Below are 12,034 nucleotides of genomic sequence, written 5' to 3'. Positions count from 1 at the left end.
TCAACCTGCGTTGCCACCTTCAGGGTACAATGGACCTGAACTCCCAGAGTGCGGGAGTCTTTGATTCTTTGGTCAGATTTACACATCCATATCAAACACAGATCAAGACATCAAATTGCAATAAATCGATATTGATACAGAAACAGACATTCTCTTTTTCTGTGGCGAGTCTATGGCGAGCTTACTGCTGTAGTTTCACTTATATTTGTTTTCCTTTCCCCCTGTCTTTCGATATGTGGTTCGTCTATTGTGGGAAGCCACAGGGACATAAGTGATATTTTACTTTGCAAAATTCCCTCACACCCCCCAAAACTACGACGCATCTTTCATTGTACAATTTGCAAATTGGTTTTCCCTACATCTGGTTGTGGTGGGAGGGTCAAAATATCGGACACCCTATAAATCTCCCAGGCAGGGGTGCAAACCTTCATATCCAGCCTGCTGTCAGCCACTCCTGCAGAACCCAACTTACAACTGCCAGGGTCGCTGGGTAAGTAGAGATTTCTGAGCATTAACTGATATAACCTCGATCTGATATGGCTGTGTATTTTTATTCATTTACGGGACGTGGCTGTCGCTGGTTAGACCAGCATTTATTGCCCATCCCTAGTTGCCCTTCAGAAGGTGGTGGTGAGCTGCCTTCTTCAACCGCTGCAGTCCATGTGGTGTAGGTACAACCACAGTGCTGTTAGGGAGGGAGTTGCAGGATTTTGACCCAGCGACAGTGAAGGAACGGCCGATATATTTCCCAGTCAGGATGGTGAGTGACTTGGAGGGGAACCTCCTGGTGATGGGATTCCCAGGTATCTGCTGCTCCTGCCCTGGTAGTGGTCATTTGGAAGGTGTTGTCTAGGGAACCTTGGGGAGTTACTGCAGGGCATCTTGTAGATGGTACACACGGCTGCTACTGTGCGTCGGTGGTGGAGGGAGTGAATGTTTGTGGAAGGGGGAGCAATCAAGCAGCTGCTTTGTCCTGGATGGTGTTGAGCTTCTCGAGTGTTGTTGGAACTGCACTCATCCAGGCAAGTGGAGAGTATTCCCTCACACTCCTGACTTGTGCCTTGTAGATGGGGGACAGGCTTTGGGGGGGGTCAGGAGGTGAGTTCTTCGCCGCAGGATTCCCAGCCTCTGACCTGCCCTGGTAGCCACAGTATTTATTTGGCTGGGTTAGGTTCAGTTTCTGATCAATGGTAACCCCCATTGTTATCTGATCTTTATCTTGATCAATGATGACTGTAATCTAACCGGTGCATTTCTCCACCAGCTATTACAACCTTATTGTACCACAGTATTTACAGCTAATGAGGCACATTGTGACTGTTGTCACTGTTGTAAATGAGGAAATATGGCAGCTAATATGTGCACAGAAAGATCCCGCCAACAGCAATGTAATATTGACCAGATAATGTTTTTATTAAAACATGCAGTGCAGAAGGAGGCCATTCGGCCCATCGAGTCTGCACTGACCCACTTAAGACCTCACTTCCACCCAATCCCCGTAACCCAATAACCCCTCCTAACCTTTTTGGACAATCTAGCAATGGCCAATCCACCTAACCTGCTCACCTATGGACTGTGGGAGGAAAGCGGAGCACCCGGAGGAAACCCACGCACACACGGGGAGAACTTGCAGACTCCGTGCAGACAGTGACCCAGCCGGGAATCGAACCTGGGACCCTGGAGCTGTGAAGCCACAGTGCTAACCACTGTGCTACGTGCTGCCCTAAATGGGCGGCATTTTCCGTCCTGTCTGCCCCGGTCGGCAGCCATGGGTTTCCCATTGTAGCCACCCCCCCGGGGTGGGGAGGATCCCGCAGAATGTGCTTCACTATGGGGGGGGGGGGGGCACAGACATAGCAGCACTCCCTCAGTACTGACCCTCTGACAGTGCGGCGCTCCCTCAGTACTGACCCTCTGACAGTGCGGCACTCCCTCAGTACTGACCCTCTAACAGTGCAGCACTCCCTCAGTACTGACCCCCTGACAATGCAGCACTCCCTCAGTACTGACCCTCTGACTGTGCGGCACTCCCTCAGTACTGACCCTCTGACAGTGCGGCACTCCCTCAGTACAGACCCTCTGACAGTGCGGCACCCCCTCAGTACTGACCCTCTGACAGTGTGGCACTCACTCAGTACTGACCCTCTGACAGTGCAGCACTCCCTCAGTACTGACCCTCTGACAGTGCAGCGCTCCCTCAGTACTGACCCTCTGACAGTGCAGCACTCCCTCAGTACTGACCCTCTGACAGTGCAGCGCTCCCTCAGTACTGACCCTCTGACAGTGCGGCACTCCCTCAGTACTGACCCTCTGACAGTGCAGCACTCCCTCAGTACTGACCCTCTGACAGTGCAGCACTCCCTCAGTACTGACCCTCTGACAGTGCAGCACTCCCTCAGTACTCACCCTCTGACAGTGCGGCACTCCCTCAGTACTGACCCTCTGACAGTGCAGCACTCCCTCAGTACTGACCCTCTGACAGTGCGGCACTCCCTCAGTACTGACCCTCTGACAGTGCGGCACTCCCTCAGTACTGACCCTCTGACAGTGCAGCACTCCCTCAGTACTGACCCTCTGACAGTGCAGCGCTCCCTCAGTACTGACCCTCTGACAGTGCGGCACTCCCTCAGTACTGACCCTCTGACAGTGCGGCACTCCCTCAGTACTGACCCTCTGACAGTGCAGCACTCCCTCAGTACTGACCCTCTGACAGTGCAGCACTCCCTCAGTACTGACCCTCTGACAGTGCAGCACTCCCTCAGTACTCACCCTCTGACAGTGCGGCACTCCCTCAGTACTGACCCTCTGACAGTGCAGCACTCCCTCAGTACTGACCCTCTGACAGTGCGGCACTCCCTCAGTACTGACCCTCTGACAGTGCGGCACTCCCTCAGTACTGACCCTCTGACAGTGCAGCACTCCCTCAGTACTGACCCTCTGACAGTGCAGCGCTCCCTCAGTACTGACCCTCTGACAGTGCGGCACTCCCTCAGTACTGACCCTCTGACAGTGCGGCACTCCCTCAGTACTGACCCTCTGACAGTGCAGCACTCCCTCAGTACTGACCCTCTGACAGTGCGGCACTCCCTCAGTACTGACCCTCTGACAGTGCGGCACACCCTCAGTACTGACGCTCTGACAGTGCGGCACTCCCTCAGTACTGACCCTCTGACAGTGCGGCACTCCCTCAGTACTGCACCTCTGACAGTGCGGCGCTCCCTCAGTACTGACCCTCTGACAGTGCGGCACTCCCTCAGTACTGACCCTCTGACAGTGCAGCACTCCCTCAGTACTGACCCTCTGACAGTGCGGCACTCCCTCAGTACTGCACCTCTGACAGTGCGGCACTCCCTCAGTACTGACCCTCTGACAGTGCGGCACTCCCTCAGTACTGACCCTCTGACAGTGCAGCACTCCCTCAGTACTGACCCTCTGACAGTGCAGCACTCCCTCAGTACTGACCCTCTGACAGTGCGGCGCTCCATCAGTACTGACCCTCTGACAGTGCAGCACTCCCTCAGTACTGACCCTCTGACAGTGCGGCACTCCCTCAGTACTGCACCTCTGACAGTGCGGCGCTCCCTCAGTACTGACGCTCTGACAGTGCGGCACTCCCTCAGTACTGCACCTCTGACAGTGCGGCGCTCCCTCAGTACTGACCCTCTGACAGTGCGGCACTCCCTCAGTACTGACCCTCTGACAGTGCGGCACCCCCTCAGTACTGACCCTCTGACAGTGCGGCACCCCCTCAGTACTGACTGTACAGAGTCTGCACGTTCTCCCCATGTCTGTGTGGGTTTCCTCCGTATCGGCGCAGGCTTGGAGGGCCGAGGGGCCTGTTCCTGTGCTGTACCTTTCTTTGTTCTTTGTTCAGAGTTTGAAACGTTAGCCCCCTCCTCCCTCCACAGACTGTCCGATATTTGCTGTTTTTGTTTCAGATTCCAGCATCCGCAGTAATTTGTTTTGATATTTGTTGGGATGTTTTGTTGCCGGGTTTTAGTGACAGCACCGGCTGGATTCTCCATTTCGGCGGCTCAAACGGAGAATTCGCAGGAGTTCTGCGGCGGAAGAATTGGTGGCGAACTCTCACCGATCGGGGACCGGTGAGGGGTGAGCAGCGGGGCCGGGTGAAACTCCCGCGGCAAAAACAGCCAGAGAATAGCTGTGTCCGTGGCCACGCATACGCACGGCGAAGGCCTATACTGTCCGGTCATGCTGTACAACATGGCGCTGGCCACCCGCTGCACCCCCCCCCCCCCCCCCCGGTCCCGCCAGCCCCCCCCGGCCCTCGCGTAAGGCCCACCGGCCAGCGGCACAGATCCCGGCCCGGTTTGGGGCTCCTGGACGCAGTCCGCAGCCACCACGCCGAGTTCCCGACCACTGAGACGGAACGTGTCCCACGCGGCCGCGATCGCAGCCCATTGGGGGCAGGGCATTGTGGGAGGGCTGGCCGGTGACGCAACAACACCGTCGCATCAGCGCGTGACGCGATGGGGCCATTTCCGAGGGGGCGGAGCTTGGCTGACCGGCGTGAAAACGGCGGCGTCCCCGATTTCGGGTGTCGGAGTTCATTCTCCACCCAAGCGCCGAACACGGTTTGGGCGTCGGGCTGCAGAGAATCCTTGAATTCTATCCACATTTAGTTTCCTTGTTAAGAATGAATATAGAATTGCATAGAATTTACAGTGCAGAAGGAGGCCATTCAGCCCATTGTGTCTGCACCGGCTCTTGGAAAGAGCACCCTACCCAAGGTCAACACCTCCACCCTATCCCCATAACCCAGTAACCCCACCTAACCTTTTTTGGACACTGAGGGCAATTTAGCATGGCCAATCCACCTAACCTGCACATCTTTGGACTGTGGGAGGAAACCGGAGCACCCGGAGGAAACCCACGCAGACACGGGGAGGATGTGCAGACTCCGCACAGACAGTGACCCAAGCCGGGAATCGAACCTGGGACCCTGGAGCTGTGAAGCAATTGTGCTATCCACAATGCTACCGTGCATGCATCAAAAGCAGTTCAGAGAAGGTTCACGTGACTGGTCCTGGGTGTGGGTTTTTTGACGTGGAGACCAGGGTCTGTGTCGAGTGGGAGGTGATCTTATTGAATCATATATAATCCTGAGGTGACTGGGCAGGCTGAATGCTGAGACCATCTTTCCCTTTGTGGGACAAACTAGAACTGGGAAGGGCACAATTTATAAAGAGAGGGTCTCCCATTCAAGATGGATTTAGAAGAAGTATTTTCTCTCTGAGGTTTGTGAGTGTGCAGAGCTCCCTCTTCCCTGGAGAGTGGTGGAGGCAGGATCACTGAATATTGTTTCAAGCCCAGCTCGACAGCTTCCGAATTAACAAGGGCGTGAAAGGTTACCCGGGGTCTGCAGGAACGTGGGGCTGAGGTTACAATCAGATCGGCCATGATCTTATTGAGTAGCAGAACAGAGCGGAGGGGCTCAATGGCCTCACCCTGCTCCCAGTCCGTATGTTGTTATGTATTCTGACAATCCTCTGATGACCTTTGCAGATTGAATCGATGGCTATGATTTGGCTGCTGACTGTTTTGGTTCCTCTCTTCACCGTTCCTTCATCAACTGATTCCAGCACCCTCAACATCACCTTCCAACGGAGCCTGAGCCTATCCAGGAAAATCCTACAGGATGTCCGCGATTTACTCATCAAATATGTGAGATTCACAATGCCTTTGATTTTCAGTTTGGGGTGTTGGGGGCTCAGATTCTAATCATTAGCCACAATGCTGGTGCAATGATCTCTTTTATTTATTTGGATGTGAGCCCATCCCTAATTGCCCTCCAACTGAGGCCATTGAGACTCAATCACGTTGCTGTGGGTCTGGAGTCACGTGTAGGTCAGACCGGGTAAGGGCAGCAGATTTCCTTCCCTAAAGGACATTAGCGATCCGTTTCATGGTCATCGTTAGACTTTTCATTCCAGATTTTCTACTGAATTCAAATTCCACCATCTGCAGTGGTGGGATTTGAACCAGGATCCCCAGAGCCTTACTCTGAGTCTCTGGTTTCCCAGGTCCAGTGACAAGACCGCTAAGCCACCGCCCCCCAACATGTGAATTTCAGAACTTGAGTTCCATGAATCTGGTGATTTCTGGGTTGACACCAGCAAACATGACCATGAGGTGATCAGATTGGCAAATCCAATTGAACCGTCCAATCAGATTGTGAATCCAGAAACACACCAGGCCAGTCAACTCTTCACCCTGTCCAGTTATGGAGTGTGGGGCGTGTGGGGTGTGGGGAGATGTGGAGCAGGGTGTCACAGTAGCACAGTGGTTAGCACTGTTGCTTCACAGCTCCAGGGTCCCAGGTTCAATTTCCAGCTTGGGTCACTGTCTGTGCGGAGTCTGCACGTTCTCCCCGTGTCTGCGTGGGTTTCCTCCGGGTGCTCCGGTTTCCTCCCACAAGTCCCAAAAGACGTTCTGTTAGGTGAATTGGACATTCTGAATTCTCCCTCTGTGCACCCGAACAGGCACCGGAATGTGGCGACTAGGGGCTCTTCACAGTAACTTCATTGCAGTGTTAATGTCAGCCTAATTGTGACAATAATAAAGATGATTATTATTAATTGGTGCTTTTAATATTGAGAGGGCGAGATTGCTGTTGGGAGCTGAGGCAGATAGATGGTGTTCGGATATGGATCAGACACAATCTGACAGGATGGGGGAACAGGCTCGAAGGGCTGAATGGCCTTCTCCTGTTTGTAGGAATAATGAGATCCCCGATTTTCAAACCAGATTCTGCTTTTTTAAAGAAACACGAGAAAATGGGAAATCCCGCTTTTGAAGATCACAACATGATCCTGTGTACTTTGCCGCAAACCAGTCTCGCCTACAGCTATTGGGTACAGATGCAGGTATGGATGACTCACTATCTGTCCAATCAGAGCCCGAGCAATTCAACCATCTCCCCCCCCCCCTCCCGCCGGATTCCCCTACACCTTCTTCCATACTGCTCTCTATCACCCTCCCCACACCCCTCTCCATTACCCTCCCTCACATCCCCCCACCACCCTCCCCAACCCCCACACCCTCCCCCACCCCCACATCCCTCCCATCCAGCTCTCCCCATAACCCTCTCCCATACCCCCACATCCCTCCTCCCTCCCCCTCCCCATGACTCTCCCATTCCCTTCCCCCCCATGCCTCCATCCCTCAAACTCCTCCTCCACACCCCTCCCCGCCACCCCACCCCCCATCTCCATCACCCTTCCCTCTCCTGCCTCCCCATCTCCCACTCCTCATCCTCCCTCCCCCCCCTCCCTCCCCCCACCATCACCCCATAACCCCTCCTAGCAACCCCATGCTATGGAACACCCACCCTCCTATACCATCTTCTGTCTCACCTCCCTCACATCCCCTCAGTTAGCTCCCGGCTCTCCCCCCCCCCCCCCCCCCCACAGAAATCACCCACTGCCTGTTGTTAATTACAGGATGTGGAGCGACTGATGTTAAACGCCAAGGATCTCTACATCTTTTGGATTCATGTGGATTTTAAGCGAATCGATGAACTTGGAGATTGTCAGGAATCTGTAATGAGCAAGTCAATGGAAATGGTTTCCCTCGACCTCCGGGATTTAATCGCTCATCTCAGCTCGCAGGTACAGTGAGGGGGCGGTTATTTTATTTATTTAACGGGCTATGGGCGTTGCTGGTTAGACTAGCATTTATTGCCCATCCCTAGTTGCCCTTCAGATGTTTCCTCCTTGAACCGCTGCAGTCCATGTGGCGTAGGTGCACCCACTGCGCTGTTAGAGAGGGAGTTCCAAGTTGTTGCCCCAGTGACAGTGAAGGAACGGCCGATATATTTCCCAGTCAGGGTGGTGAGTGACTCGGAGGAGACCCTCCAGGTGGTGGGGTTCCCAGGTATCTGCTGCTCTTGTCCTTCTAGATGGTAGTGGCCGTGGGTTTGGAAGATGCTGCCTGAGGAGCCTTGGTGAGTTCCTGCTGTGCATCTTGTAGATGGTACACACGGCTGCCAGTGTGTGTCGGTGGTGGAGGGAGTGAATGAGTGTTGTCAGAGCTGCACTCAGCCAGGCAAGTGGGGAGTGTTCCATCACACTCCTGACTTGTCCCACATTCTCCCCACTCTCTGGGCAAATAAGTTTCTCCTGATTCCCAGTTACATTTATTAGTCATGATCTTATCTCTGTTGATCCTATCGAACCTCCCCCCCCCCTCTGTGTTCATTTCCGTGAAATTCACAGGCTGGTCAATCTTTCCCGACAATTGCAATTTGGGATCATCCTTATAAATTTTTCTTTTGCACCTTCCTTACTGCCTTTATTATAACAGGCAGTTGTAACACTTCCAGTGTGTGCGTGGGTTTCCTCCGGGTGCTCCGGTTTCCTCCCACTATCCAAAGATGTGCAGGTTAGGTGGATTGGCCATGATAAATTGCCCTTAGTGTCCAAAAAGGTTAGGTGGGGTTACTGGGTTACGGGGATGGGGTGGAGGCGTGGGCTGATGTAGGGCGCTCTTTCCGAGGGCTGGTGCAGACTTGATGGGCCAAATGGCCTCCTTCTGCACTGTAAATTCTATGATTCTATCAACAGAGACTGGAACAGTACACAATGCCCTATTTATAGACTATTGACCTTCTGCACAGGTTAATGTAAGATCTGTTTTTCAATTCTATACCTGTCGAAATGAACTCCACTTTCTTGCTTCACGTTGTTTATGGCCGTACGAACCTGTGTTGTTACTTTAATCAGCTGTGGTGAGTCTATAGCCCCCCGGATCCTCTTGCTCCTCCGCCTCATTTACACTCTACTGTTTGTGTCGTTCCAGATCTCAGCTCTGAACAGCACATCTCCCGAGCCCTCGGACCTGACTCTCCCCAACAACATCCTGAACCCAGACTATGATTGGCACAGCAAGCTGCAAGGGTACATCATCTTCCGAGACCTGGAAACCTATCTGAATAAAGTGGTCCGGGACTTCACACTCTTAAAGACCAAATATCGCGAATGAAGATAACATGGTCAGAATGCACAGTTTGAAAAAGATTGAATTAAAACTGTTCGAAAACCTTCAGCCCTGAATATTCAATAAATGTTTACAGCTAACCTGGTTATTAACATGTTTCTTCAGCACCCGTCATTGATGGAATCAATGCAACGTTTTTAAGAGAAGGTCAAATTCTGCAGTGGTTAGAAAATGTTTCTTCATGCCTTCCTGGCCGGTCCATATTAAATACCCTTCCTTAATATCCCTGAGGGCAGTTGCGAGTCAGCCACGTTGCTGTGTATCTGTACATGTAGACCAGACAGGGTAAGGAAGGCAGATTTCCTTCAGTGAACTAAATGACCTTTTACCAGAATCTGCCAACTTCCTGATCATTTTGACTGAGATCGAAGAATTCCGCCGCTCAACTTTAATTCCAGCATTTGTGGAAACTGCAAGTTCAGTGCCACGCCCGAGGGAGCCAGGCCACAGAGTAAAGCTGCCGATTGTTTAGCACTGATTGAACCTTGGTGCGAATCACTGGTCATGACCCCAAACAGTCAGGGAGGAGTACCAGAGCAAATGTCGAGGCGAATCTCAGAGAAGCGTAAAAACAATAGATTAATAATTTTTTTAATATAAATTTAGATTATCCAATTATTATTTTTCCAATTAAGGGGCAATTTAACGCGGCCAATCCACTTACCCTGCACATCTTTGGGTTGTGGGGGTGAGGCCCACGCAGACACGGGGAGAATGTGCAAACTCCACACGGACAGTGACCCAACAATAGGGTAATAATAATAATAATTGGGGATTTCAACGTCACCAATTTTAATTGGGATAGGCAAAGTGTGAAAGGGTGATAGGGGGTGGAATTCTTAAAGTACGCCCCGGAGACCCTTTTGAGCCAGAACATAGAAGACGAGGGTGTTCCCCGACCGAACTTTAGGGAATGAAGCCGGGCAGGTGATAGCGGTGTCAGTGGGGGAGCATTTTGGTGTTAGTGACCACAATTCGGTAAGATTTAAGGCAGTTGTGGAATAGGGCAAAGGTGGACCAGAAATAAAGATTCTAAATTGGGGGAAGGATTTTCATAAGAAAATTTTAAAAGGATTTTAATAAATTGGGGGATTTTAATAAGAAAAGACAGGATCTGGCCAAAGTGGACTGGGAGCAGCTACCTGTAGCAAAATCCACACCATAGTATTGGGAATCGTTCAAAAAGGAAATAGAGAGAGTATAGGACAAACAGGTTCCCGTAAAGATAAACGGTGGGAACGACAAGTCCAGAGAACTCCAGATGTCATGGGATATACAGGATTGGATCAGGGTAAAAAGGGAGACTTTTGGCAGATGCAGGGGGTTTGTAATAACTTGCATGGGGCACGTCGAGCTGGGGATGATTGCTTCCCTGTGCTCATGGGTGCTGCAAGATAAAGAAATTAGGTAACAGCAGATGATTTCGTGAATGGGAAAATTACAAACATTTATCGATGGCTAATGGACACAAAGAAAACCCTGATTGAAGAACATGGTGACACAGTGGTTAGCATTGTTGCTTCACAGCGCCAGGGTCCCAGGTTCGACTCCCGGCTGTCTGTGGGAAGTCTGCACGTTCTCCCCGTGTCTGCGTGGGTTTCCTCCGGGTACTCCGGTTTCCTCCCAGAAGTCCCGAAAGACGTGCTGTTGGACATTCTGAATTCTCCCTCTGTGTACCTGAACAGGCGCCGGAATGTGGCGACTAGGGGCTTTTAGTAACTTCATTGCTGTGTTAATGTAAGCCTACTTGTGAGACTAGTAAAGATTATTATTATTATTATTAAAACAAAAGTGGGAGGAAGAGCTGGATCTGCAGTTAGAATAGGGAGTATGGAATGAAATTGTGCCCTAGTCAATGCTACATCTTCATGTGCTAGATGGTTTCACAGCGATTAGCACTGCTGCCTCACAGCTCCAGGGTCCCAGGTTCGATTCCCGGCTGGGTCACTGTCTGTGCGGCGTCTGCACATCCTCCCCGTGTCTGCGTGGGTTTCCTCCGGGTGCTCCGGTTTCCTCCCACAGTCCAAAGATGTGCAGGTTAGGTGGATTGGCCATGCTAAATTACCCGTCATGTTCTAAAAGGTTATGTGGGGTTAATGGGTTCCGGGGATTAGGGTGCTGGTGTGGACAGAAGTTGATTGCTCTTTCCAAGGGCCAGGACAGACTCGATGGGCCGAAAGGCCGCCTTCTGCACAGTTGATTCTAATACAGATCAAGCTGCTGCGCCAGTTCAAAAACGATGTACTCGAGGAGTACGCCGCACGCCATTGGGACGGCCTACGGACATCACCTGAGGCCCTCCCCTGATACCCCACCCCCCGATGGGCCGACTTCCCGATGGCGTGCGGCACGTGTCCTCTCAACTTTCGGAAACCTGGCGTGGCGGCTGCGGACTGCACCCAGAGCCGCCACAGTCGGGGAGGAGGGGGGGGCTGTTCCGCTGGCAGGGAGGGGCTTCGGCGGGGGCTGGAGGGACTATGGGGGGTGGTCTGGGGGTGGGGGGAGAGGGCGGGAGGGGGGGGGGGCTGTTCCGCTGGCAGGGAGGGGCTTCGGCGGGGGCTGGAGGGACTATGGGCGGTGGTGAGGGGGGGTGGGGAGGTTACAGGGGGGCAATTTTTGGCTGGCTGGTGCACGCCGGGCCGGTGCCATGTTGTACACTGTGGACGCTGCAGGTTACCGCCATGCGTGTGCGTGGTCACGGACCCAGCCACTTTGCATCCATATTGGCAGCTGAAGCCGGGGCTTTACGTGACTCGGCTGCCAGCCCCCCCACCGGGAGCAGCATCGGTGCGGCAATAGTGCTGACTTTTTAGTCGTAAAACCAGATACATCACCCAGACATAACCACAGAATCGGAAAATCCAGCCACATTGTGTTGAACTGAGTGGGATGATGTAGTTAATGGCCGGAGATTCTGCATTACTCTGACAGGGGGCAGCCGGAGATTCTGCATTACTCTGACAGGGGGCGCGGAGATTCTGCATTACTCTGACAGGGGGCGGAGATTCTGCATTAC

General features: G+C 52.6%; 1 protein-coding gene across 1 annotated transcript; it reads left to right on the top strand.

Moving 5' to 3' along the window:
* The first annotated feature begins 435 nt into the window (after positions 1-435).
* On the top strand, positions 436-9,056 carry LOC119975131 (cardiotrophin-2). Its single transcript, XM_038814694.1, has 5 exons — positions 436-490; positions 5,527-5,685; positions 6,786-6,887; positions 7,464-7,631; positions 8,821-9,056. Exons 2-5 carry the CDS (start codon positions 5,536-5,538, stop codon positions 9,001-9,003), a joined length of 603 nt encoding a protein of 200 aa, XP_038670622.1. The 5' UTR covers positions 436-490; positions 5,527-5,535; the 3' UTR covers positions 9,004-9,056.
* Positions 9,057-12,034: the final 2,978 nt, after the last annotated feature.

The sequence above is a fragment of the Scyliorhinus canicula genome, chromosome 12, assembly GCF_902713615.1.
Source record: "Scyliorhinus canicula chromosome 12, sScyCan1.1, whole genome shotgun sequence".
In the NCBI taxonomy this organism is placed as follows: Eukaryota; Metazoa; Chordata; class Chondrichthyes; order Carcharhiniformes; family Scyliorhinidae; genus Scyliorhinus; species Scyliorhinus canicula.
The sequence above is the reverse complement of the archived record's forward strand: the minus strand, read 5'-3'. Positions and strand labels throughout refer to the sequence as shown.